The sequence below is a fragment of the Carcharhinus amblyrhynchos genome, chromosome 7 (genome assembly GCF_965287045.1).
Source record: "Carcharhinus amblyrhynchos chromosome 7, sCarAmb.v2.hapA, whole genome shotgun sequence".
Classification (NCBI taxonomy): domain Eukaryota; kingdom Metazoa; phylum Chordata; class Chondrichthyes; order Carcharhiniformes; family Carcharhinidae; genus Carcharhinus; species Carcharhinus amblyrhynchos.
This window is the reverse complement of record NC_137330.1, coordinates 79,165,559-79,193,465: the sequence shown is the minus strand read 5'-3', so window position 1 is coordinate 79,193,465 and position 27,907 is coordinate 79,165,559. Positions and strand designations below refer to the sequence as shown.

Here is a 27,907-nt window from a genome sequence, read left to right as displayed (position 1 = left end):
TGTCTTCTGTTGGGTAAGGTATTGAATAGAAAAGAAGGGATGTAACGATGACACCATACAACATACTGATTAGGCCACAGCTGGAATTTTGTGAACAGCTCTGGTCACCATATAATAGGAAGGACATAATTGCTCTGGAGAGGATGCAGAGGAGATTTACAAGGATGCTGTTAGGAAATTGCAGCAATGAGGAAAGGTTGGATAGGCGAAGGTTGTTGTCCGTAAAACAGAGGAGGCTAAGCAGTAACCTAATTGAGGTATACAGAATTATGAGGAGTCTAGATAAGGCAGACAGGAAAAACTGCTTCCCCTAGCTGAAAGGTCAGTTACCAGGCTGAAGGATCACAGGGGACATGACGAAAAACATTTTCACCCAGAGGATGGCGGGCATCCGGAAATCACTGCCTCAAATTGTTGGTTGAGAGTAAAATGCTCAACTCGTTTACAAGGTACCTGGGCCTGCATCTGAAGAGCTGTAACCCACAAGGCTATGGAACAGGTACTGGAAAGTGGAATTAAAATGAGCAGCTATTTTCTTTGCCCTGCTTTTTTTCCTTCTGGTGCAGATATGATGGGCTGAATGGCCTCTTTCTGCACCAGAGCATTTCTATGGTTTTATGGTTGACTTTGTCAGTAGCATTTAATTCCATACAAACCATTCTTTAATATTATGTCAGAATGATAATCTATTCTTTCCCATTCACCAGTAGGAAGGGAACAGTTGGCAGGGCTAACCAAGATCGTGTTTAAGCTGCCAGAAGTGGAAAGCCTACTCCTCCAAGCTCAACTTGACCAGTCAACAGTAAAGGTGGAACCCAAGACTGCTGCCTTCATATTCATTAAGGTAATGTCTGTTGAGAAACCAAGGTGGGCAGTAAAATAATTACCTCACACAGGTTGTCTCAGCACTTTATTCTTTTTAAATTTTTACTCCATTCTTAAAGTTCCAAAGCCAATGCAGAGCGGACCAGGCAGACCCCAATCCATCTCTTTGCTTGCTCCAAAAACCAATTCAGATTCAAACCGCATCCAATTCATGGTCCCCACAAGAGATACATACAAGATCCAAGCTGACAAGTGCATCTGATTTAGGGCTTGCTCTGATACTTCATCTTAGCCAAAAGGCCGAGAAGTGAAGGCCGAGACAGATAATGTTAAGCACACTGTATATAAATCATGCCCTTTTTGTGCAGCACCTTAATCATTATTGTAAATGCGAAGTGGCTCTCAATTGACTCACCTGGCTAAATGAAGTTTAAATAAATTAAATGTGGAGTTATGATCATAGAATCATAGAAACCTTACAGTGCAGGGGGAGGTCATTCGGCCCATCGAGTCTGCAACAACAACAATCCCACTTAGGCCTTCTCCCTGTTACCCCACGTATTTTTACCTCGGTAATCCCTCTACTCTACATATCTTGGGACACTAAGGGGCAATTTAACATGGCCAATGCATGTAACCCGCACATCGTTGGACTGTGGGAGGAAGTCAGAGCACCCGGAGGAAACCCACGCAAACACGGGGAAATGTGCAAGCTCCACAGAGACAGTGACCCAAGCTGGCTATCAAACTCAGATCCCTGGAGCTGTGCAGCAGCAGCGCTAACTACTGTTCCACCGCGCTATGAACTCATCATCTATACAGCTATATCCCTCAGTTATTTTGGCGTGTAAAGGTTACAGTGGTGACTTTTTGCTCTACGTCAGTAAATGTAACACGCTCTTAGAAGGGGATCTTACTTGGGAGTAGAGCCGGAGGGAAGATTTTAGAAAGGGAACCCCTAAGTATGGGGTGTTTTTACATTTTGTCAACATGTTTTCCATCTGACAGACAGCCAGCTTGACAGGACTGTCAGGCGGTAAAACAGCAAGGGAGTGGGTGAGTCTGAGAGCACGGCTGGGGGTGGAGGAGTAAGGGCAATGGTCAAATATCGCTGGGATGGATCTGACATCATGCGGGCAGATGGAGTTTACCAACCTCAATGAAGCAGGAATAAAATATGGTTAAAATGGAGGTACACAGCACCCTTAAAAGATTTCAGTGACTGATCCACCTCATGAGAGTAGGTTGGTCACCCACTCCCAACCCACCTCTCTTAAAACTTGAAGCTGTTTGAGAATTTTTTAAAAATTATCTTCTTAGCCTCGACCCTTGTGATTGAATTCCTCCTTTCGGTCTTGGGCAGAGCCCTTTAGGAAATTAATAAGTGTCTGTAAAGAAGTGAGAGTTTATGAGGACCTGTGTTGGTTACTTGCTGCAGAGTGGCTTCCGTCGAGTCCGGAAGCAGATTAATTCTTCAAATTTTGGAACATTGTGCTGGAAAAATCTTACACAGGGAAGAAAAGTGGAAGAAAATAAAAGTGTGTCATCTCATTATAGATGTTGTTAGTGAAGGTGTTTCCCTTTTTGCTTCACAGATCTGCCAAATTATTTTGCAAATGGTATTCAGTAGCGACAGAACCGTATACTTCAAACCATTTCCATAATGGGTATCACGACATCATCTCAATTCTTCTTTGAAGGAAGTGACAATTTGCAATATTAGATTGCTTTTATCTCGTGTTTCTGCGTTTTGTAAAGAGCGATTCTTTTATATGTGTAGTCAGATCACATTTGTAAAACGTATTTATTCATGTTTTTCTGCAGGCAGTTGGGAAGACTTACGCTCAGTTACAAACTCTAGGAGACAAGTCTGCCTTGGTTTCAAAGGCCCTGGATTATGTAGGTGACATACTGAAGTACACTAAGCCATATTTAGTTTCCAAAGGACCACCTGATGGTCTGCAGTTGACGTACTGGACCGTTGGTAAGTGTGTCTTCTTTCACTGTGAATTTGTGACAAAAAAATCATAATGAAATTACAATATGGAACTGGATCACTCGGCCAATTGGTGCATTTTGCTGTTTAATCCCCCGTACACGTAGTAGTCCTGGTGCTGTGGGCTACCATTCTCATATCCAATTATTTACCCTTTCCTTCAAACACTTATCCAACCTTTTCTTAAATGGTGACGTGGGGCTGTAACCTCCTCAGAATGGTAGTCTTTGATTGTTGCTCTGAATGAACTTACTCTCACTAAAATGGCAAAACCCCTGTCTTGCCCTACCATCCTCACTCAGGCTGAATGAGCAAGGAGCAGTGAAGCATGTCCCCAGGAGCATCAGTGTTGAGTAACTGGGGTGCAGAGAGTTAAGCTGCTCCTCCTATTTACACCAGTAGCTGCCGTAAAGGGATTTTTAAAGGGAGCAGGTAAGTTTCAAAGTTGCCTACCAGGAAGAGGAGGGTCCGGGTCGGGGGAGTGCAGAGTGGAACAGGGGGGCAAGATGGATCAGAGGGGAGGGGGCAAGCTGTCTGGAATAGAGGAGATTTGGAGCAGAAGGCTGGATGGCAGAGGACGTCAAGCAGATGGGAATGAGGGGTCAGGTTGGCATGGGTGAAACGGGGGGTTGAAGCAGACAGGAGTGAGGATCAGGCTGTAATGGGTGGGTGGAGTTTCAGTACAGAGGCGGGTGGTCGGATCAGAGGTGGTTCGCAGCCGAACGGGAAGTGGGGTTGGGCTGGGATTGGGATCGGCGAGGTGGTTGGAGTGGAGCAGTGGTGGAAATCAGGTTGGAGAGGGGGTGGCCAAAGCAGAGAGGGGGGTCAGAGAGGTTGTTGGCGTTCAGCTGCTGTACTGGTTCCCGTGAGGGGTTGAGGGTGATGTGTGTATGAGGCTGAGTCTGGGTTTTTTAAGTAGTTGCCCTGGAGTTGGAAACATCTTTCCCTCTAACTTTTTCAGTGTAATTCTTCGGGTAAAATTGGCAGAACCATCCAATGTTAGTGATTTAAATCGATACTGTTAGATAATTCCCAGCCCAATGCAATTTCCCACAGGAGGATAACACTCTGCACAATTGCCAGGTAAACCCTTATGTGGGAACATCTCGGAGGGATTCCCCAGCCCATCACTGAAGTCTCACAAATGCAACTGGGAAACCAGGAGACGATGGACATGGTCTCTGCTTCAATTACTAACTCTGAAAATATATTTCATAGTTTCAGCATCCACTTTGTACAAAACAACTTTTCCTGTTATCTGTCCTAATTCTTATACATTTAATCATCGCCAAAATCCTCCTGCCGTTCACACCAGCGGGATCTTACGAGTTTCCCAACGATGCAGGGTGCATTCAATGGGAAGCCCCATTTACAATGCTAGGACCATAAGATTCCACTGCCAACGAATGGTGCACCACCTCCAGCTGCCACGAAGCATGCCACAGAGAGGGAGAAAAATCCTGCCCTCATTCTATGATGTTGAAAACCCAACTTTCAATCTGTGGCAGTTACTTACTCCTCTGAAATTGTTTACAATATTGAGAAACCACCTCTGCATTAACATGAAGTGAACACCCAGAAATGACATTCAGGTGACCTTTCAAGTTATCTTGGCATAAGTAAAATGGGAAATTGAAGTGAATTTATTCCTAAAACAAAAAAATACAGTACAGGAACAGGCCCTTTGGCCCTTGAAGCCTGTGCCGATCATGATGCCCTAACTAAACTTTAAAAAAAACCTTCTGCCGTCGGCCCATATCCCTCTATTCCCTCCCTATTCATCTACCCATCCAGATGCCACTTAAATGTTGCTAATGTGCCTGCTTCCACCGCCACCTTTGGCAGTGTGTTCCAGGCACCCACCACTCTCTGTGTGAAAAAGTTGCCCCGCACAATCCTCTGAAACTTTCCTTCTCTCACCTTGAACCTGTGTCCCCTCGTAATTGACACTTCCACTCAAGGAAAAAGCCTCTGACGATCCACCCTGTCTATGCCACACATAATTTAGTGAACCTCTATCAGGTCTCTTCTCAGCCTCTGCCTTTCCAGTGAAAACAATGCTAGTTTATTCAATCTCTCCTCGTATCCAACACCATCGAGACCAGGCAACGGCCTGGTGAACCTACTTTGCACTCTCTCCGAAGCTTCCACATCCTTCTAGTTCTTTAGTGACCAGAACTGCAATATTCTAAATGCAGCCTAACCAAGGTTTTATATAGCTGCAGTATGATTTCCCAACTCTTGTAATCAGTGCCCCGGCTGGTGCAGGTAAGCATGCCGTATGCCTTTTTAATCATCTGGGCGGCACGGTGGCACAGTGGTTAGCACTGCTGCTTCACAGCTCCAGGGACCTGGGTTTGATTCCCGGCTTGGGTCACTTTTGTGTGGAGTTTGCATGTTCTCTACGTGTTTGCATGGGTTTCTCCGGGTGCTCTGGTTTCCTCCCACTGTCCAGAGATATGCAGGTTAGGTTGATTGGCCATGCTAAATTGACCGTAGATGCATAGGTTAGAGGATATGTATGGATATGGGGGTAAGGCCTGGGTGGGATTATGGTCAGTGCAGACTTGATGGGCCAAATGGCCTCTTTCTGTACTGTAGGGTTTCTATGATTTCTATGATCTTGGCCACCTGTGTTGCCACTTTTAGGGAACTGTGGACCTGCATGCCCAGATCCCTCTGTATGTTAATGTCCCTCTCTTAACCCCCTCTTCATCTGGAAGATAACTCCAACTTTGGAGTCTTTTTCAGCTAATTACCACAGGTAATTTTTCACTTGTGTTTTGTTTACAATGATTAAGTTTAATTCAAGCAGGATTCTTGTGATAAGGAATTCTAAGCTTTCAGTGCTAGAATGTTCCTTTTAAACCCGGATTTTAGTCCTGTTGAATATGAAACTTCAGTATGTAACCTTGCGGCAAAAGAATAAGTTAAACTAATGTAACATGATAGGGAAGGTAAAAAAAGGTCATGCAGCACATTTCACCATAGTGTGTGCTGTGATTTGTGATATAGTGAAGCACGTAAGTGTCACATCAGCTGTGAATCATAACTTTAAGGATGAAAAATATGGGGACAACTCATTTGTCAGATTAAAGGTTTTGTTTTAAATTAACTCCTTCCTCTATGGATAGTGTTAAAAGGAGCAGTGTGCCTTTGCTAATACCTTTGAATTAAGCCAGAATCTGACATGACAGAGGTATCTAGAACATAAGAACATAAGAAATAGGAGCAGGAGTAGGCCATCTAGCCCTTCGAGCCTGCCCCGCCATTCAACAAGATCATGGCTGATCTGAAGTGGCTCAGTTCCACTTTCCCACTTTCTCCCCATAACCCTTAACCCCTTGCCTACCAAAAACCTATCTACCCGCGTCTTAAATATATTTAGCGAGGTAGCCGCAACCACTTCAACGGGCAGAGAATTCCAGAGATTCACCACCCTTTGAGTGAAGAAGTTCCTCCTCAACTCCGTTCTAAACTGTCCCCCCCTTATCTTGAGGCTGTGCCCTCTAGTCCTGCTGTCCTTTTTGAGCGGGAAGAACCTCTCCACCTCTACCCTATCCATCCCTTTCATCATTTTATACGGCTCAATGAGATCTCCCCTCATCCTTCTAAACTCTAACAAGTACAAGCCCAGTCTATTCAGCCTCTCCTCATAGCTCAACCCTCTCAACTCCAGTATCAGCCTAGTGAACCTCCTCTGCACTCCCTCCAAGGCCAAAATATCCTTGCACAGGTGCGGCGACCAAAACTGCACACAGTACTCCAGCTGCGGCCTCACCAGTGCCCTGTACAGTTGCAGCAAGACCTCCCTACTTTTATATTCAATCCCCCTTGCTACGAAGGCCGGCATCCCATTTGCCTTCCTGACAAATGGAATTTGTATCTGCTACCTGCTGGAGAGCCAGCGAGAGCCCCACATCGCCTCCTTTCTGGGAAGTCCGCTGAATGGTATGTCAGTCAGATAATTGACTGGGCAGCCGTGGGCCTTACCCAGGCTCAGTAACCCTTGGGGGTGAGGGTTGGAAATCCCACCTTCCATGAGTTGCTGGCCAGTCAGAGACTGTCAGCTGTGCTTGCTGGAAGAGTCACCAGGGAAATGTTGGGAGCTGCCAGCAATGCACCCACCAGAGGCCCAGGGTTGCCAAGGGACTCAGACTACAGGAGAGTGATGGCAGGATGAAGGTCATGGAGGAGGCAGGTCAGTAGCAAGCGTAGGGAAGCTGGCTCCTTCCTGATGAGGTTAATGGGAGTGAAGGTCCGATGGACTTATTGGGGATCTGCAAAGGAAACCCTCCAGCCTGCCTGACATCAGCCCACGCAGCTAACTTAAACCAAGAAACCCAGCATTGTTCATTCCTGAGAGTAGCTAGATGTGGTAACTGACCAGAGGAGCATTCTTCATGAGGAGCATTCTTCATGGCAGGGTACCACAGTGGTTAGCACTGCTGCCCCACAGCTCCAGGGATCTGAGTTCGATTCCCAGCTTGGGTCATTGCCTGTGTGCAGTTTGCACGTTCTCCCTTAGTATCCAGGGAAGTATAAGTTACAGGGATTAGTGGAGTAAATATGTGGGGTTGCAGGGATAGGGTACTGGGCAGGATTGTTGTCAGTGCAGACTCGATGGGCCGAATGGCCTCCTTCTGTAACGTCACATCCTCAAATATAAATCCACCAATAAGTGCATGAGAAAAGGTTGAAGTACTTACAGGAATGGCATGCTTGACCTCCTCCCCCACCATCTCCCTTTCTCACCAGCCTCCCTCCCCAACATCCCCACCCCCACCCAGCCTTTTCCTCTTTCCTCTTTTCTGTTCTCCCTCCCCTAATAAAACGTAAGTACAATGTTAAAGTAAGTTTGAATTGTGGACCTGTTCCCGTATACAGTGCCTTCACAGCATGAATTCTGAAACTGTAATGTAATCTAAACCCTTAAAGCATAGGCTATATTGAGAAATGTCATTGGAGAAAATTTCTGTGAATTAGATAAATTGTTGCAATGAAATAAGGTTAGTTTAGCAGGAAAGTGATTACCAGTCTTTGGGAAAACAAGGTGGAATAATTATAATATTGTCACAACTGTCCTTACAGTTGGATATGAGGTGAAGAGGTTTTCCACAATGACGAATTGTGCGCCACGGGATACAGCACATTGTTGAGTGGAGAGCATTGTGCTGCTGTACACAGATCATGTCAGCTAATGTTAATGATTTTATGTAAGGTAGTGCAAGTCGCTAATGAAATGACCATCACCTTTGATAGCATTCTACTTTGATCTCGCGTTTGTTGTTACAACTGCTTTGTTATAGATTGAGACCTTTCATCTCCAAATGAGAGCAGAAATCTGAATAGTGGCTGAGCTGGGGGAGGAAGAAGTGTCAGCTGCAGCAAAAAAGGGCAGTTCTGAGATAAAAAGAACATCTCTTTATTCCTTTGTGCAAAGAAAAAATATAAATAAGCCCCACTTACCTTGCGCTGGATGTGACCCAAATAAATTCACATCTGTTTACTTCTAGCTTTTAGTATTCTACCTTATTTTCAAAGAACATAATTGGATAATTATGTGCTTTTCCAAAACTGCTGTTTTTTTAATATGTTTTTATTATAGATTTGCTTTGTAACCATGAAAATCTTTGAACTGCTCTAATTAACGCACTGTGAAATGGTTGAAAGTTGCAGGGTCATTTACAATATCAAACTTGAATGCTCATGTCACCTAGTCCACTCTAGTTTTGCCATTCAATTAGAGATTTCATTGAACGCTTGAATCAAATTACGCCCTCACAGTTGGGCACATGTTAGCAGGGAAGACCAGGTTGAATCTGACCACAATGAATATATAAGTGACTGACGAGTACCACTGAGATTAAAGCTTCAATAACAGGCTAAATAGGCTTTTTTTTGGCAGCGATTGGGCCCTGGGGATTTACTGGGGCAGCAATGCAAGGTCGCAGGGCTGGCCAGCAATCGAGAGGCCAGCAGTGCAGGGCTACTGCTCATGCGTCGGTCGATCTTGGCGCTGACAGATTGGCGCATACACAGCGGTCCGTTCTCTGCTATGCTGCCAACCTCTTCAGTGGGAATAGACCCTGCCCATTGATATTTTTAGGGTGTTTCACACTGAAGCACTCTGCAGTGCACAGAATGTGGGAGATTCATTTTGAAAATCCCACTGAAAAGAACAACGAATTTACTCCAGTTTTTTACACAACTCCGGCACTTCGAATTTTTTTGGGAAAATCCCACCCTTTATTTTCATTTCATATCATTGACCTTTTGCAACACTGACCTGAAGTGAAAACAATTGTGCAAAAATCATAGGAATCAAAATATACACTATCATTTCAAAAATGTCTGTATTGAAAGGAATTATTTAAAAAAATTCAAGTTGGGACTTATAATTGAACAAGTTCATTTAAATGGTGAACATTAATCTTGCTAAGAACTTATTGAATTCCTGTATTTCGAATCTCATTGTTCTGAAACAGCGTAGCAATGTTGAGTGTTTTCCAAAGTATTTGAACCCCACTTTATTTTCTTATTATTTGTAGGTTGCATTGTCAAACATTGGGCACTGATATTGTCCACTTCAAAAGCTCAGCAGCTCTTGTTCCGCATCATTGATTGTCTGCTGCTGCCGCATACCTTATTCCAACAGGACAAAGGACTGCCCCCAGCAATGCTGTCTGCCATCCGAGATAACTTGTCTTTGTACCTCCAGGTGAGCACTGTCACTGTCACCCTTAATGTTACCTTTGGAATATCGTGACGTTTTATCCCCCCCACACACATGCACACACACACATACGTTCTTTCACTGTTAGGGTACTGAATTGTTTTTTTTTCTTCAAATCTCAATGTCCTTTAGGTCATGTAGGAGTGAGTGACACAGATGAATCTTGTATTTATCCTATTATTAATGTTACTGTGAGGAAGTAAACATCAGGTCTCGCAGCAACCCACCCAGCTTGAGTAGAACAACACCATTCTTTAGTTCTGTCCTAGCTATGTTCCAGCTAATCATCATATTGCAATAAACTTACAAATTGTGGAGCACCATGATTTCTTTTTCTGCTCTGGTTGTTAGAATTTCTCCTGGCAGATCAGCAAGGAATCTTTTAATGCAAATAAATCAAACATTAACTTGGAGAAGAAAAAAAAATTTTTAAATATTGTAAATACCAGGTTACAATGTAAGCGGTAATTTTACGAGTTCATGTAAAGACTTTAAATTGAAGTGATTTGTCTCTTTCATTGTGCAGCGCGGTGGCAATTATCACTTTTGATCATTCTACATACTCTGTTATTCCCCGATGGCCTATTGTTACTGAATGAGATTCCTGTGGCATGAATGTCACGCTGATGGACAGTTGATTTTGGGGATTTGGGTAGTACAGAGGATTATAAAAGTGACTGCTTGCAATAATGTAGTGGCCCAGATATGGAAAATGCCACAAGGCTCTTGCAGAGAGAAAATACATGGACTGTATTCTTTGTGGGAACTAGGTAATGTTACTAAACCTAGTTTGGCTTTTGGAAGGCTTTTAAGGTCATGGAAGGAGATAGGGTGAGATGGAGGAGTTTTTATTTTGCTCATTCACGGGTAGTGGGTTTCACTTGCTAGACTAATATTCATTATCCATCCCTAATTGCCTTTGAGAAGGTTGTGGTGAGCTGCCTTCTTCAACTGCTGCAGTCCCTGTGGTGCAGATACATCCTTAGTATTGTTGAGGGGAGGGAGAGGGGGTCAATACATTTCCAAGTCAGGATTGTGCATGACTTGGAAGAGAACTACCAGGTGGTGATGTTCCCATATATCTGCTGTCCTTGTCCTTCTAGATGGTAGTGGTCATAGGTTTGGAAGGTGTTCTCTGGGGAGTCTTGGTGCGTTCTTGCAGTGCACAATAGCACTGCTGCTACTGTGCGTTGGTGTCAGAGAGAGAGTATGTTTGTGGAAGGGGTGCCAATCAAGTGGGCTGCTTTGTCCTGGATGGTGTTAAGCTTCTTGAATCTTCTTTCTGGAGCAGCACTTGTCCAGGAAAGTGCAGAATGTTTCATCCCACTCCTGACTTGTGTCTTGTAGGTGGTGGACAGACTTTGAGGAGATAGGAGGTGAGTTACTCACAGCAGGATGCCTAGACAAGCCAATACAGTCACGATAATAAAAAAAGTCTTTTGTCAGTAGTGGATTAGATGGAAATGGATGCAAAGGGTAGCAGATTGAGAGATGAGCATGTAACAGACAAATTTAAAGCATTTACAACCATCTTCAGCCAGATGTGCCAAGTGGATGATCTATCTCAGTCTCATCCTGAGGTCCCCAGCATCACTGATGCCAGCCTCAATCAATTCTATTAATTCCGCATGATAGCAAGAAATGGCTGAAGGCACTGGATGCTACGAAGGCTTTAGGCCCTGACAGCATTCTGGCATAGCATTAAATACTTGTGCTCCAGATCTGTCCACATCCCTAGCCAAGCTATTCTAGTACAGTAAACACTGGCACCCACCTTTAAGACAGAGATAGATGGGTTCTTGATCAATAAGGAGATCAAGGGTTACGAGAGAAGGCAGGAGAATGGGGATAAGAAGCATATCAGCCATGATTGAATGGGAGATAGGATGAATGGTCTAACTCTGTTCTTGTATCTTATGGTCTTATGGAAATATGGAAAATTGGCCTGGAATGTCCTGTACACAAGAAACAGGACAAATCCAGTCCGGCCAGTTACTGTTCCATCCGTCTACCCTCAATCATCAGCAGGGGTAAGTATCATTGACAGTGCTGTCAAGCAGCACTTAATCAGAAGTAACCTGCTTACTGATGCTCAGTTTGGATTCCTCGAGTCAGCTTGACTCCTAATCTCATTGCAACCTTGGTCCAAACATGGACTAAAGAGCTGAACTTGAGGTGAGGTAAGAGTGACTGTCCTTGACATCAAGATAGCATTAACCAAGTGTGGGATGAAGGAGTCCTAGCAGACTGGAATCAGTGGGAATGTGGGGAAAACTTTCCACTGGTTGAAATCATAACTAGTAGAAAGGAAGATGGTTGTGGTTGTTTGAAGTCAATCAATTCAGCTCAACAGCATTGCTGGAGGAGTTCCTCAGAGTGGTGTCCAAGGCCTAACCATCTTCAGGTGCTTTATCCATGACCTTCCATCCATCATAAGGTCAGAAGTGGGTGTATTCCATGATGATTGCATAATGTTCAGCATCATTTGCAACTTCTCAGATACTGAAGAAGTTGATGTCCATATACAGCAAGACCAGGACAATTTTTGGCTTGGACTAATAAGTGGCAAGTAACATTCAAAGCAAGCAAGCGTCAGGCAATGACCTTCTGCAGCAAGAGAGAATCTAACTGTCAGTGACATTGCCACTGCTGAACCCGCACCCCCCCCCCCCACTGTCAACATCCTGGGGATTACCATTGACCAGAAACTGAACTGGAATAGCCATGTGGTTATATACTGTGGTTACAAGAGCAGGTCAGACGTTGGGAATTCTGTGGCAAGAAACACATCTTCTGACTCTTCAAATCCTGTCCGCCATCTACAAGACACAAGTCAGGAATGTAATGGCATACTTTCCATTTGCATGGATGAGTGCAGCTCCAACAACACTTAAGAAGCTCAACACTATCCAGGACAAAGAACCTGATTGATTGGTGCCACATTCACCATCTTAAACATTCATGCTCTCCACTATTGACCACAATGCCAGCAGATGTGTATCATATACAAGATGCATTGCATCAAGCCTCTTTGATAGCATCTTCCAAATCCGAGATCTTAACGACCTAGAAATACAAGTATGAGAGCACATCACCTGCAGGTTTCCTTCCAAGGTGCACACAATCCTGGCTAGAAATGTATCAGAGTTTCTTTATTGTTGCTGGGTCAAAAACCAGGAACTCCCCCATCCCTGGTCAAAAACCAGGAACTGCACCCCCCCTCCCTCCCTCACCACCACCTCCAACCGGGTCAAAAACTAAGAACCCCACCTCCCAACAGCACTGTGGGTGTACCTGCAGCACTGGGATTGCAGTGATTCAAGAAGTCAACTGACTACCATCTTCTCGAGGGCAATTAGGAATAGGCAATAAATGCACACATCCCATAAAAGAATCATAAAAATGGTACCTCAGCAGTGAAAGGGAAAATGGGATTATAGTAGGGGGTGCAGATTGGTCTGAATAGGTTTTTAGGAAGGAGGAGTGATTGTTTTGAAATGGAGAAGGGCAGAATGTGAATGATGAACACTGGAGCCAGATAGTTCAGGGATCAGGAACTGGGTGTGGCTGCATTGAGCAAGAAGAGTCAGATCTTATTGAATAGGTAAATATGGAGAATTAGAGAGATGTGCAATAAATTCTAGATCATCGATGGTGAGGGGAGGGGGATGGTTTGTGAAATAATTAAGTATCCTTATTAATAATTTAGTTACTTTAAATTTACTATGGCACATAAAGGGTAAAAATCAGGTGAACTTTCAGAAATAATTTCCCAACTTAACCTAATAAATTATTTCCTCAGGTAAATTGTTATGATTAATCAGCTGATTGCCAGACAGTTTATGACCAAACTGGTCCATTTAGATGAAAACGTGACATGTGAATTGTCCAGATTGGAAGCTCTTTGAATGTAAGAGAGTTATTCAGATTTATAATATAGCAGGTATTGTTTTGAAAGATTTTATCAGTGTTCCTTTTACAAAACAATGACTCTGTGCTGGACTTTCAAAGATGTGGAGATGCCGGCGTTGGACTGGGGTAAATACAGTAAGAAGTCTCACAACACCAGGTTTAAGTCCAACAGGTGCATTTGTAGTTTGCTACAAATAAACTTGTTGGACTTTAACGTGGCAGTGTGAGACTTCTTACTGACTTCAAAGATGCAGGGGTCTATCTGAGTCTTCAAAGCGAGTCTTGAGAATTATTTTTTGAAGTTTATTACTGTTACAAGTAGACTTCCATTAACACTGCAAGTTACTGTGAAAATCCCCTCGTCGCCACACTCCAGTAAAAGGAAGGGAGAATTTAGCATGGCCAATGCACCTAACCAGCACGTGTTTCAGACTGTGGGCAAGGAAACCAGAGGAAACCTGGAGGAAAACCACATAGACACAGAGAGAATGTGCAGACTCTGCGTACAGGCACCTGAGGACAGAAATCAAACCAGGTTCTCTGGTGCTGTCAGGCAGCAGTGCTAACCACTGTGCCACCCATGAAGAACATTAGCTAAAGCAGATATTTCTGCAGTTGATGAGACATAGGAAAGAAAATGAAGTGCACATAAAAAAATTAAGTGTTAAATATACAGTTTAGCATAAAAGCTGTGAACAATGACAAGCTACTAACTACTGTAAAAATGCAAGTTATTTTAGAATAAGGGTCATCTGAACTCAAAATGTCAGCTGTTTTCTCTCCTTACAAATGCTGCCAGACCTGCTGAGATTTTCCAGCATTTTCCCTTTTGGTTATTTTAGAACTCCTTTGTTTGATTGCTGTTTGATATATTTATTTGACAGTTCAGCCATAAAACAAAGTTCTTTATCAAACACTTTATAAAACATTGTTCTTTATTGTCTTATTCTGCTATTTCTAAATGACAGTGTTGATCATATAGTGACCGAGGGTAGAACCAGCAGCTAAAGTATATTTAAAAGAAGGCTCTCCCCTTATTAGCCTCATAATAAAATGTTTCTGATAATCAGCGTAATTAAAACCACTTCTGTGAGGTGATCCTGCAGTGAATTCCTGAGATTGAGATGATTGGCCTCCAACAACCATAGTCATGTTCCTTTGTGCTGGGTATGACTCCAAACAGTGTAATGTTTCCTCCTCCCCATTGATTCCAGTTTTACTAGAGCTTCTTAATTGACATGCAGTTAAATGCTGCCGTGATGTCAAGGAAAGTCACTGTCACCCAACTTCTAGCATTCAGCTATTTTGTCCCTGTTTGAGGTCCAGAACTCAGTGGCTCTGCAGAGCCCAAACTGAACTTCATAAATGTTAAGGGTTTGATTTTCACAATAAACTATGTACCCATGAACTCAACTTATGGCAGACATTTCAGTGTCTCCTGAAACTTCCATTGTGTTTGCTGTTATTATTTTCAAAATCATTTGAACAGTTTGAATAAAAGCTATGTTTCGCTTATTGCAAAAATTTCTGAGACTAAGAAATCGCACCTGATGAAGGAGCAGTGCTCCAAAAGCTCGTGATTCTAAATAAACCTGTTTGACTTTAACCTGGCTTTGTGACACTTCTTACTGTGCCCACCCCAGTCCAACACTGGCATCTTCACATCATTACTTCTGAGACACATTTATGACCTGGAAATATGTTTTACTCGTTCTCTTGATGATAAGCCTTATATCTTGGCTGGGTTGTTGGTTATAATGTAGGGTTGGCTCATCGATGAACAAGTGACTGTATTTCCACCATCTTGGAGTGACTCTGGTTTGGATGAAAAGGGACATATCCTGAGGAGCTAGTAATAGGATAGGAATCATTCAGTGTCATCTGAAATTCTCTTTCCTGTTGCAGGGACTGGCAGCTATCGTTGGACAAGCTACTGTTCAGATCGCATACGTTAAGCAGCAGCTGCGGAACATTATTCAGCAGTACTTTGGCCGCTTTCTCCCATCGTCTCCTACTGGGTCAGGCATTGTAAATCACCCAATATTACTTGCACTTTGTGAGTCGATCCCAGTGGCTCAAGGTCAGACCCTGCGGAAGACGATTCTTCTGGTCATAAAGTAAGAGATTTTTGCATGCTCCAATATCAATGGATTCTCACTTTCCTGGAGTAGTTGTTATCAATGGGGCATGTCATCAATCTCCATCTATTATAGTAGCTTAGTGCTGTGTAGTACTAGCATGTTTTATAAAAATGATTTAATGAGTTACTTACCAATCCACACCAATTCCTTGTCTATACCTTTCAGACTGATTTGGAACAGTCCAATAGTAAATTAGTAACTAGTTTTTCGGTAACATTCTTCCATAGTCCTGTTCTTCAAATTGTTATTTAAGATGTCCTATGCCATCTCTCTGCCTCTAACTAAAAAGATCAGAACAGCTTTGTCACAGTCACTGTCAGTGTCATAGTTGGTCATTAATGCAAATGAGATATAGGAGTCCAGTGATTGTGGTGATTTTCCCTTTGAGGGAAACGCAGCAGATAGCATGGTTAGCACTGTTGCCTCACAGCACCAGGGACCTGGGTTTGAGTCCCAGCTTGAGTTATTGTCTGTGTGGAGTTTGCACATTCTCCCCGTATCTGCATGGGTTTCCTTCCACAGTCCGAAAGACGTGCTGGTTAGGTGCTTTGGCTATGCTAAATTCACCTTCAGTGTACCCGAACAGGCACCAGAGTGTGGCGCCTAGGGGATTTTCACAGTAACTTAATTGCAGTGTTAATGTCAGCCTACTCGTGACACTAATAAATCTACTTAAACATAAAGCAGAAGAGAATCACCTGGCTCAAGGGACCAACTGGGACTGAGAGTGGGTAATCACCCCAGGGAATGGAGTCCTCTCTTAGGTAGAAGACATTATCGGGTCTGAGGCAGCCGGCAGGTTGCTCCAGGACAGCTGAGGCATTGCCAGCCTGTGTACAGATTTTTTCTAATTAATAAATACCTCTGTGTTCCTGAACATGCATCATTACAATAACCAGTGCAATTCGTACAATATAGCGATACTGAAGAGGTGAGTTAGGAAAAATATAAAATTAATTACTGGGGTAACGTCCTCCAGTTCAAGATCACAGGGTAATCCTGATGTGAACATTATATTAAGAGGCTCCTGAAAGCACAATTAAATTTGAAACATGCATTCTTAAAATTATACAGATGATTTCCTTAAAGTTAATTTCCTTAATTTGTAGGAACTTAGCTGACATGTTTTTTCGATTATTAATCACTGGACTATAGAGTTTGTGAAGATTAAAAATGTTCGTGGAGCCTTTATTTTTAGTTCTGATTAATATTCCAAATGTTCTGTCTTTTCTGCCTTAGATCCGGTATCTTTAGGAAGCTGATTGTTTATGTTTCCTGTGTTATCTATAAAAATAAATACCCAGCCTAATGCATTGCTTAATATTTTCATAAGCAACACTCAATCTGTTTCATCAACATGTTTTTAAAAAATTGGTGGTGCAGTGAAAACTGATTAGCATGTAATAGTGTAACACAGTGATATTATATTGTGTTTAAGACAATCTGTCCTTCTATATGTTCCTCTGACCTTTTTAAGCCAATAGACTGAAGAGGAGACTAGATAGAGGTCTACAAAATCATGAGAGACAGAGACAGGGTGGATAATCAGAGGTTTTTTTCCCAGAATGGAAGTATCAATTACAAGGGGGCACAGGTTCAAGGTGAGGGGGGAAAAGTTTAAGGGTTATGTATGCAGAAAGTTTTTCACACAGACTGGTGAGTGCCTGGAACGTGCTGTTGAGGGAGATGACACATTAGCAACATTTAAGAGGCATCTGGATGGGGACATGAATAGGGAGGGAATAGAGGGATATTGACCAATAAGGGCAGAAGGCTTTTTTTTAGTTTAGTTGGGGCATTATGATTGGCACGGGCTTGGAGGGCCCAATGGCCTATTCCTGTGTTGTACTTCATTACTTGTTCAAACACCACCATTCTTGCATAGAATCATGAAATCCTACAATGCAGAAGGAGGCCATTCAGCCCATCGAGTCTGCACTGGCCACAATCCCATTCAGGCCCTATCCCTATAATCCTATTCATTTACCCTAGCTAGTCCCCTGACACTAAGGGGCAATTTAGCATGGCCAATCCACCTAACCCGCACATCTTTGGACTGTGGGAGGAAACCAGAGGAAAACACATGCGGACATGGGGAGAATGTGCAGACTCCACACAAACAGTGATCCAAGCTGGGAATTGAACTTGGGTCTCTGGCATTGTGAGGCAGCAGTGCTAACCACTGTGCCACCGTGCTCCTTGTGCATATCTTCAATATCAGGAAGCTGGTTTGCCTTCATCTGGAAATGGCTGCCCTTTTGATATTCAGTCCCTTTTACACATAATTACATGAATGATAACATTTTGTTGCAATATAAATTTGTACAGATATTTAGTGTTGATACTTATAGTGCACATGGACATGGTTTCTGCAACTTGTGAACTAATTCTCTTAAATTTATTCTCTCCAGTGAAAACTATATGCAGTTCAGAGGTCATGCTCCTCCTCCTCGCTTAGCAGCAGTCCTGTCTTTCCTCCATGAACTGTTCAGAAGAAACCAAAATAGCGATGCCACCAGTGAGGCAAAGTTACTCCTGCCTACAGTTCTGAAAGGTTTAATGTTTGTGAACGAACCACAGGGTATGTTTTCTCACGGATGTTTTTATCTTAATGTTTCCAGTCTTCATGAAGCAAAACAAAAATCCCTACAATTGCTTTTCCATAATCATTCTTTCTTCTTGTGGGAGAACGAAAATTAAGAAGTAAACACTTTGATAATGCCAGTGTTGTTGCATTCAATCAACTCACAAGTTCTCTTCAAGGAAAGGATATGCTTGAGGACAGAAAACGCAAGAGTTTAGAATTGTAGAATCCTATTGTGCAGAAGGAGGCCATTCGGCCCATCGAGTCTGCACCAGCCACAATCCTACCCAGGCCATATTCCCAAAATCCCATGCATTTACCCTAGCTAGTCCTCCTGACACTAAGGGGCAATAGAGTCTGTTCTGGGTAAAAGTGGTGATTTCAGCAGAAATTGTACCCAATTTTGTGTTCGATTAGAAAAATCCCCGTTTCTTTAATTGCTTTTCAAAAGAAATTTCCTGGAGTTAATTAAGAGTGATAACTTGGTAAAGTTCAAAATGATTTTGTCATTTAAAAAAAAGCCACATTTTAAATCACAATCTGCCACCTGTGAGTAACCCCACTGTAAATGAACGGGAAAAAAAACGCATTCAAAACTATCTTCTGGTTAGATTGGACTGCACTAGTGAGTTTGTTAGCAAATTAAAATGGAAATTCCGGAATATACATATCTTCACACTGCAATGCCTGGAACCTCCTCAAGAGCCTGCAAATAAGCAAAATTCGCAGAAACCCCCTGGTAACAGAGCCATTTTTGTGGATGGAGCCGGTTTCTTGTGTAATGTTTGCAAAGCAAACGCATAAGATCGTGAAAACTCAAGTGAATGCAATTTGTACTTAAAATTCCATCAACTTTTGTGCAAGTTTTGTCACCATCAGGGGAAGTGCACTGAAAAAAAACAGTGCAATCAAGTGGAATCCTCAGGGCTTAATGTCTCATTCGTAAGCTAGAACTGACATAAAGTTTTAACAGCAGGTTTTTATTGTTGGATTTCAGATACGTTCGACGCAAAAAAAAATCAAGGATCCACAACTAGGGAATTGACTCGAGCTGCCAACGCTCTTCTTAAAGAGAAGGCGTACTACATTTAGCTATAGGATAACCTTACCTCATGTCAATTTTTATATTTTATTTTGTCCTTTCATCTCCCAAGATAAGATGCTGTGCTGTCGCAATGGATCTAACCCGCCCAGTTGAGAAATGACTGCTTTCATTTACGTGGCAGGCAATCAGACCTGTTGGTAAATTAGTGTTTATTTTGTGTACATTCCAGCAGCCACAATGGTGCATTACTGACCTTTTCCCATTTCCCTTCCAAGTTTGTAGCTTGCTGTACAGTGACGAATTTGACAGGCTCATCTAACCCTGGGGAAGTCGCCTGATTTGGGGTGTGTTGGCCTAATTCTGTTACAGCTGGATTTTTTTTTAAACTTTAATAAACAATGTCCTCAGGAGAGGGGAAAAAATGTTCTTGAGTTATTGTGCAATGCAGCTATTTAAAAATTTGAAAATTATGCCAGTTCCTTTGTCACATGATGACATGATCAGATGCCACATGGACATCTGAACTAACAATGGACTTGACAGCCAGTGCTTAACCCCAGTCATATTCTGAAATGAAATAAAATAGAAATAATGAGGATTTTATGGCTATTGTTTATCTGGTTCAGTTTGTATTGCAGCCATTCTTTGTGGTTAAATATTTTGAAGTCCGTCAAACATTTTTGATCGATACAACACAGACTAATTAAGCTGTGCAAATCATACTAAGCACCGTGGCATTTCTTAGGCATTCAGGATCTAAAATCACGTAAGCTTCCACATCATTCCTACAGTACACCAAAGTGATGTGAAATACAGGACTAGATTATCTGCCCATTCAATTTATGCAATGTGCAGTGTTTTGTTTCCTACCTAATCTAGTTTTAGTAGACTGCACACTTGGTGCCTGCTGTTTTATAAGGTTAGATATAAAATCCTGCATGTCAAGTTGAATAATCACGCTACGTCTCTTATTCCTTTTGCCGGAAAAACACATTGTTAAGTAATGAAGCCAGAATCATATTTGTACCATTGCACAGTCCTGCCACATCTTTTTTTTAAAGAAGTAATCACCATGACAACTGTTTTAAGTGACATCAGTTGCACTCACTCGAATCATGGCTTCATGCTAACCTCCAGTTTGGGAATAACTAGCTGTCCAAAGGTTACTGTACAAAAAAAACTTTTTCTTACAGTACACTTAAGTGTTCTAAATGGAGGTAAGAGACTTGATGAGGCCATCGTAATGGTTATGACCTAATATTAATACATGTTCAGTGACAGATTTGAACAGATTGGTCTGCCTTATTGATGTTGCTTTTTTCATTTAATCTTATTCTTTATAGATCTTGTGTCCTGGTGGCTGAGTATCCATTGTGGATTACAATCAATTACGCCATAAAGTCTCAATTTCGTAAAAAAAAGGCTTCCTGCAGCTTTATGAATTTCTATGAATAATATTCTTAAACAGCTGAAAATAAAGAACTTACATTACAAAGCTCCTCATAATCTCAGGACATCCCAAAGCAATTCACTGATTATGAAGTACTTTTGAAATAGAGTCACTATAATGCAGGGAAATAGAATAATCATAGAAACCTACAGTGTAGAAAGAGACTATTTGGCCCATCGAGTCTGCACCTACAACAATTCCACCCAGATCCTATCCTCATAACTCTACATATTTACACTGCTAATCCTCCTGACATGAAGGGGCAATTTAGCATGGCCAATCAACCTAACCTGCAAATCTTTGGAGCAAATCTTTCCACAGCAAGGGCCAACAATGGTGTAAATATGGCCAGACAATATATTAGTGATGTCAGTTGAAGGATGAATATTGGTTAAACCTCTTGGAGAACTCAACCATGTTTCTTCAAGTAGTGTCCTAGGATCTTGCACATCTGCCTGAACAGACACCTGGAACCTTGGTTTAATGTCTCATTCAAAGGATGGCACTTTTGTAAAGGCAGTGATCCCTCAGTGCTGCAGTTCCTGCCTAGATTGCATGTTTAATGCCCATGAGCAAAGATTAAGTCCATGATCGACCTGACTTAGAGGCAGGAGTGCTGCAACTGATCCAAACTTGTACCATAAAAATGGATGATCATTCATGCACTCACATTTTTGTTGTGCATTTCTAATGATTGGTAGGACACTAGGGTAGGGCGGGGAGGGGGTTATGGGAGGCATCAGCGGTCACCAGAAGCATAAGTCATTAAATTGCCTCTTAAAAGCCATCCTTTTTTGAATACAATTACATAATTTTATGTATTTTTTTCAGTGAAGAAGCTGACCTTTGAGGTCACGCAATGTATAATTGAAAATTGTCAATCATCAACTCCATGCCATGTTTGCCCTCACTTGATCTCTGTACTAAGGTAGGTATTTTACCAGATCTACCCTAGATATGTTTTCTAATTTTGTCATGCTCCTTGCTTCTTTGAGCAGATGAGCTAACTTTGTTCGGAGCTGTGTCCACACTGCCAATTATTTCATTATACGGTTACACTGTCCGGGTGTGAAACAGTGGAACTCATTTGAGAAGGTGTGTTTTTTGCAGGCACACTTCACCTATCTCATTGAAGCAATCTAATGCAATTAGGTTAGGTGCAAATTATTATTTTAAAGAAAGAGGGCCCTATTTTGATTCCAAATGCTGGGCGGACTTGAAACTGGGAGTCTTTTAGATCCAACTTTTAGACCTGTTCTCAATCGCCCCCATATGCACTCTGCCTGCAAAAGTATCAGCGATTCTGAATCGTGCTGCAGAAGCCTGAAATCCTGCAGCTCTGATTGGCGCCTCCAACTGCACATGCGCAGAAAAAAAGATAGAATATGGCTCCTCTCCCACATTGCACCCAGACCAGATAATGCCTCCCCTCAGCCCCCACAGACATTGCCCCACCCCCACAACATTACTGACCCCCTTATCCCCCTACACCCCCACCACCTAAACCAATCGTGGACCCTTCCCTCCCCTCTCCATTCAACCCACCAGTCTCAGCTGGAGTGGCAGCGGACCCCCCCCCCCCTTACCCCAACAATCTCAGGCAGAGTGACAGCGGACTACGCCCGCGCCCCCCCCCCCCCGATCTCAAGCAGAGTGCCATCGGACTCTTGGCACTTACCTCCTTACTAACTGATGGAGTGTCCAAATTGGACTTATACGGAGCATGTCTATTTCGCGCTAATTCTAGATGGGCAAGGGGGGAGAGTGATTGTAAAATTGGGCATGCAGCCCATTAAGTCAATTTAAGTGCATTTAAATGGCCGTCGTGCCTGTTTCAGGTGCAGTCTCGATCACAGACATTTTTGGGCCTTGGCAAAGGGGGAACTGACGCTGAGGTGGGCGCTGATTGCGCTACTCACCTCACGCCCGACTTTACCAAGTTTTTGCACCTGAAAATGGGCGCACAGTGATGGTAAAATCAAGCCTAGAATGTAAATGTTCAGATTAACACCCATATTGCAATTTTAGCTTGATCAGGTAACGACAGTGTTTTCAGGAGTAAAAGATAGAATAAAACTATGGACAAAATAGACATGGAGCGGATGCTTCCGCTGGTGGAGTATTCCAGACAAGAGATCATAATCTTAGAATAAAGGGTAGCAAATTTAAAACAGAGTTGAGGAGAAACTACTTCTCCCAAAGGGTTGTGAATCTGCAGAATTCGCTACCCCAAAGTGCGGAGGATGCTGGGACAGTGAGTAAATTTAAGGAAGAGTTAGACATTTTTAATTGGTAATGGGTTGAAGGGTTAGGGGGAGAAGGCAAGAAAATGGGGATGAAGAGCATATCAGCTGTGATCGAATGGCAGAGCGGACTTAGTGGGCCGTATGGTCTAATTCTGCTCCTATATCTTATGAACCTATGCTGGAATTACGCAGCAGGTCAGGCAGCAGCTGTGGAGAGAGAAACAGAGTTCGTATTGATAATTTTTCATTAGAACTGAGAAAAGTTAGAGATGTGACAGGTTTTAAGTGAAAGTTGGGGGGGAGGGGTAGTTGGGTTGGACAAAAGGAAGTTCTGAGGTACGAGTGGAAGATTGAAAAGAATGAATGATATTATTCCTTCAGAGCCAAGGGGAATGTTGATGGGGCAAGAAAGAAAGAAAAAAGATTGCTGCAAAAGTAACTTAAAACCTAACATGAAAAGAAAAGGAGACCAATGGAGAGGCAGTTTACCAGCAAGTCCAAAAGACTGTAAAGTGTTTAATCAAAAAAATGAGCAGCTGCTCCTCAAGCTTATCTTGAGCTTTGCTGGAACGGTGGAGCAGGCCAAGGACAAAGCAGGATGAAGAATTAAAATGAAAGACCATCAAATGTCCAGGGTCATGCTTGCAGACCACGTGGAAGTGGTCACCCCGTCTTTGTTTGGTCACCCAATTAGGAGACCATAGTTTGAGCAGCGAACAGAGTAGACTAAATTGAAAGAAGTGCCCATAAGTCATTGCTTCACCTGGAAGTATTCTGGATTTCAATAAAAATATGCTACCTTCTGGAACCACTGAACATTTTTGGTTAGCCTTCTGATTCTGTGACGAACCAATTTTCTCTCACTAGGCCAGGCTTACTCATTGGACCTAATTGCCTGACAGACTGGTGATAGGTTCCTTTGTTCCTTTTCTTGTTGGGTTCCAGTCAGTTGGAAAGTAATCCTTCACTTCTACTCTGTCAAGTATTCACCAGTAGGCACGATAACGTGACTGTTTTGATGAACGGTCACAGACCTGTAGCGTTAACTCTTATTTCTCTCTCCACAGATGCTAATGAGATTTTCTATTGAGATTTCCAGCACCTGCAGTATCTTGCTTTTGAACAATTTGTTTAACTAGCTACAGCCTGTGGCTTTTTTAAAAAACCTGTTCAAAGTCACTTTATTTTAAGGCACAATACTTATCCGTAACACATCTCTTGTCTGTTCCATAAATAGCAAAGCAAAAAATCCTAAATTATACATTATGGTTTGACTACCCTAATCAGTTATGAAGTTAAGTAGATTTTTTTACACTTCAAATCAAATTGTTAACATATTGATGAAACTATTGAAATTTGTGCAGACAGTTCACCCAGGAGTATATTGGGATCTACGTTCACCAGGTGTACAACATGATGGAAATGATAGCAGGCCTGAATCGCGATTTGGTTATCAGCCTCATTCCTACGCTTAGTCAGACGTTGAAGGACACTGAACATAAGCGCGGGCTGGGCAGGAACAATTCACAAAGGTAAGCCTAGTCCTCAGAATTGTAATTTTTAAAAGGTGCGGTCAGCTTCAAGTAGGATTAGAGTATGAATTTAGCAAACCACATTTCAGACCCAGAGGTTACTAATGTGTTGTACTGTATGAGTAGATGTGGAAATAATGAAACGGGTGAGATTTTCCCGTTTCTCCCACTGGTGAGATCTTCCCGCTGAAGCCACCAGGGATTTAAATGGATCACTGCATTCACCACAGGGAAACCTGTCGCAGCAGGACCAGAAAGTCTGGTATTTAATTTGTCATAGTTTCAACTTTTTTTAAATTGGTCATCTTGTCAAAAATAGCAGCATCAGATTCGATACATATGCTTAATAATGATAAGGGAATGTTCCTGAACATGAATAGCTTGCTGTGGCATCTGCAGATTGGAGACTGAAAGCAAAATCCTTGAACTTTAATACGTTCAGGACTGACAGTAATAAAAACTATTTAAATCCTTGGCTTCCTCCCACGTAGCACTCTCCCCAAGTAGCATTTTTTCTTCACTAAGTGTATCTAATTTAATGTGTAGTCTTGTATATTGATAATGTCGCAATGAAACAAGGGCAATGTGAAATTTAATTCCTTTGAAAAATAACGGCATCCAACTTCTCAGAAAGTCAATAAGTAAATGCATTGTTCATATCAGCCAGGACTTGTTTTATATTTCTTTTGGTATATGTTTGACGAAAAAAATCTGCTGGATTCCCACTCAATTGGCCATTCCCACAGTGATATCTAATATTCCTTCCTGGAAATTATACTTGTGTGAGAATGGCAAAACTTTTTTCTCAAATACTGTCTTTGGAAGCACACGTTCTCTGATTCTCCACTCAATCTGAGCAAAAACAAATTATTTTCTTTTCCTAGCAAAAGCATCTTTCTGGGCAGTGTTGTATGATCCATCTTGAAGTAGTGGATTGTAGTCTGGATTCATCTGATGGTCTAGTTTATAAATGCATGTGCATTATTCAACTGATTCATACAGTCTGGTAGATTTCATCGTAAATATACTGGGATGTGAAGCTACTGAACAAAAAGCTTGCTAACCCTCACTTCTTAGCTCAGCATGAGGAATAGGCACATTACAGAGGTAAAGGTGGGGCACTATTTCCCTCCTCCCCATTCAACCAGACTTAATTGACTCCCAGAAGGAGAGGAGAATTTGGTAAAATTGGTTTACAATTCAATAACCTCAATTAAATGAGGTTATGTGCAAAGGCTTTCAGTATCAGCACGTGGTTTAAAAAAAGCACGTAACCCATTCCATGTGATGCTTGGATTCTAATGAGTATAGACATCTTCCAACTAAACATGGGGGGAGAAAAAGCTGCTGTACTAGAAATCTGAAATCAGCAAAAGGACTTTGTTGCAGATGCACAAGAATTTGCTCAGCAAATGTAAAGAAAATATGCACCTTAATGTTTTAGCTATATTCATGAGAAATTAATAAAAGTACTTCAGCCCAGCGAGAGGCATTTAAAGAAATCAAAGGTGCAAATCTATCATTGGTTGATAAATTGAAAAGAGCTTGGACAATTTAGGTGTGTTTGCTATTCCTCGACTATAAACAGGAGCCATCGCCTTTGTTCGCAGAACATAATCTGGTCATATTTAAAAGCTGCCATATACTTTTCTGTACAAAAGAAACCAAGCTATACCATGATAGTCTGATTTAGTCACATCTGTCTAAAGAATGTATCAATGGTATAAAACTGGAACAGAAAATGCTGGATAACCTCAGCAGGTCTGGCAGCATCGGTGGCACAGTGGTTCGCACTGCTACCTGACTGCATCAGGGATCTGGGTTCAACTCTGGCCTCAGGTCACTGTCTGAGTTGAGTTTGCACATTCTCCCTGTGTCTTGTGTGGCTTTCCTCTGGGTGCCTCCCACACTCCAAAGATGTGTGGATTAGGTTGATTGGCCATTCACCCTTGGTGTCAGTTGGGGTATTAGCAGGGTAAATATGTGTGGTTACAGGATAAGGCCTGGGTAGGATTGTTGTTGGTGCAAGCTTGATGAGCCGAAAGGTCTCCTTCTGCACTGTAGGGATTTTATCTTTGAAAAGAAAAACAGAGCCACTGTTTTGAGTCTATATGATCCTTCTACAGAACCCTACAGATGCTGCCAGAACTGCTGAGTTTATGCAGCATTTTCCGTTTTAATTTCAGAGTTTTGGCATGCGCAGTAATTTGATTTTATTCAAATATATCAATCGTCTCCTGGTTAAGTAATCTAATCCTGAAAGTATTCTTTCTGAATCTATTACAGAGAGTCCTACAAAAAACTGTTGGTCCTTCTTGGGGAGGAAGGACAAGCTGAAATGATTAAGTTGGAAACAGAATGTGATGAGGCTTAACAAAGGAGCGATTCGTAAAAACAAGCACCAGACTGACTGCTTATTTCACTGGGGGGAGTGCTGAAATAATGTGTAAAAAATTTCAATATATACAGGTTCTTAAATGTATAATAGTTGTTTTGTGACATAGCAACTGAGTTTTTTTATAGGTATACGTTTTTTTCCACCTGCTTTATTACAGAACTCTACTTGATGAAGTTGATTTTAATTATTACTTGACAAATCAAAAACAGACATATGTAAATATACAAATCAGTGACAAATGTTGTTAGAAGTTTATTTTGCAGTTGATTTTGAATTGTTCTCATGGATATTAGAGGTAGCATATTAATAAATTCATATGTTGGAAATGAATTTGCCTTGCCTAACTTGAGTATGGAGTCAACGCAGCAAATTAAAGGGAATAGATTTGGAATTAAATATTTGCAGCTGAAGAATTCTCTTAACTACCCTTTACATAAGTATTCCCCTCCTCAGGAGTTTCTTTAACAATATGCCCAGCAATCAGAAATTTCATTAGTAATTACTCTTGATGTCTTATTTTGTTATGCCTCCTGTTTCAGATACTTTTTAAATCTCTAAGGCCCCAGTTTTATTCTATGGTGTTCTTTACAATAAGATGTGAAGTTTAAGCTTGTGTATGTATCAACATGACAACATTGATCTTTGTTGTTACTTGAAGCCTCTGTGATAAAGCAGTGACACATGTCTGCATCAGGGAACATCGTTTACATATAATTTCTCTTATTCTGGACCTACAGAGAACATTGCAGCACCTACCCCACTGTACTTAGAGACTATTGCAATACCTGGATGGGCTCAAAACTATGAAATGATGTTCGAAATGTTACCAAGATTACTGTGGTTCTCCTTACAGGTAGAATGGTATGGATTTAAGCTTACTGCACCTGACTGAACATGAGTTTGAGATGTCAGGCCCAGTAATCATTTAAGGAGTCCAATAATGAGCAAGTAATTCAACAATTGTTTTCCATGAAACGTTGCAGTCAAAATCTGTTTCCACTTCCTTATGGTCCAGGATACTTTCTCAACTTCCCTTCAAATA

At 42.0% G+C, this 27,907-nt stretch overlaps 1 protein-coding gene across 1 annotated transcript in view; it reads left to right on the top strand.

Moving 5' to 3' along the window:
- The window catches only part of mms22l (MMS22-like, DNA repair protein), a 130,673-nt gene extending 103,519 nt beyond the window's left edge, over positions 1-27,154 (top strand). The window contains exons 18-25 of the mRNA XM_080193342.1: positions 711-844; positions 2,650-2,809; positions 9,373-9,542; positions 15,375-15,586; positions 18,022-18,191; positions 21,521-21,617; positions 24,300-24,467; positions 26,754-27,154. Of these exons, the coding sequence (XP_080049468.1) occupies positions 711-844; positions 2,650-2,809; positions 9,373-9,542; positions 15,375-15,586; positions 18,022-18,191; positions 21,521-21,617; positions 24,300-24,467; positions 26,754-26,841 (1,199 nt within the window). The 3' untranslated portion in view covers positions 26,842-27,154. The remainder of the gene's footprint in view (positions 1-710; positions 845-2,649; positions 2,810-9,372; positions 9,543-15,374; positions 15,587-18,021; positions 18,192-21,520; positions 21,618-24,299; positions 24,468-26,753) is intronic.
- The last annotated feature ends 753 nt before the right edge of the window (positions 27,155-27,907 follow it).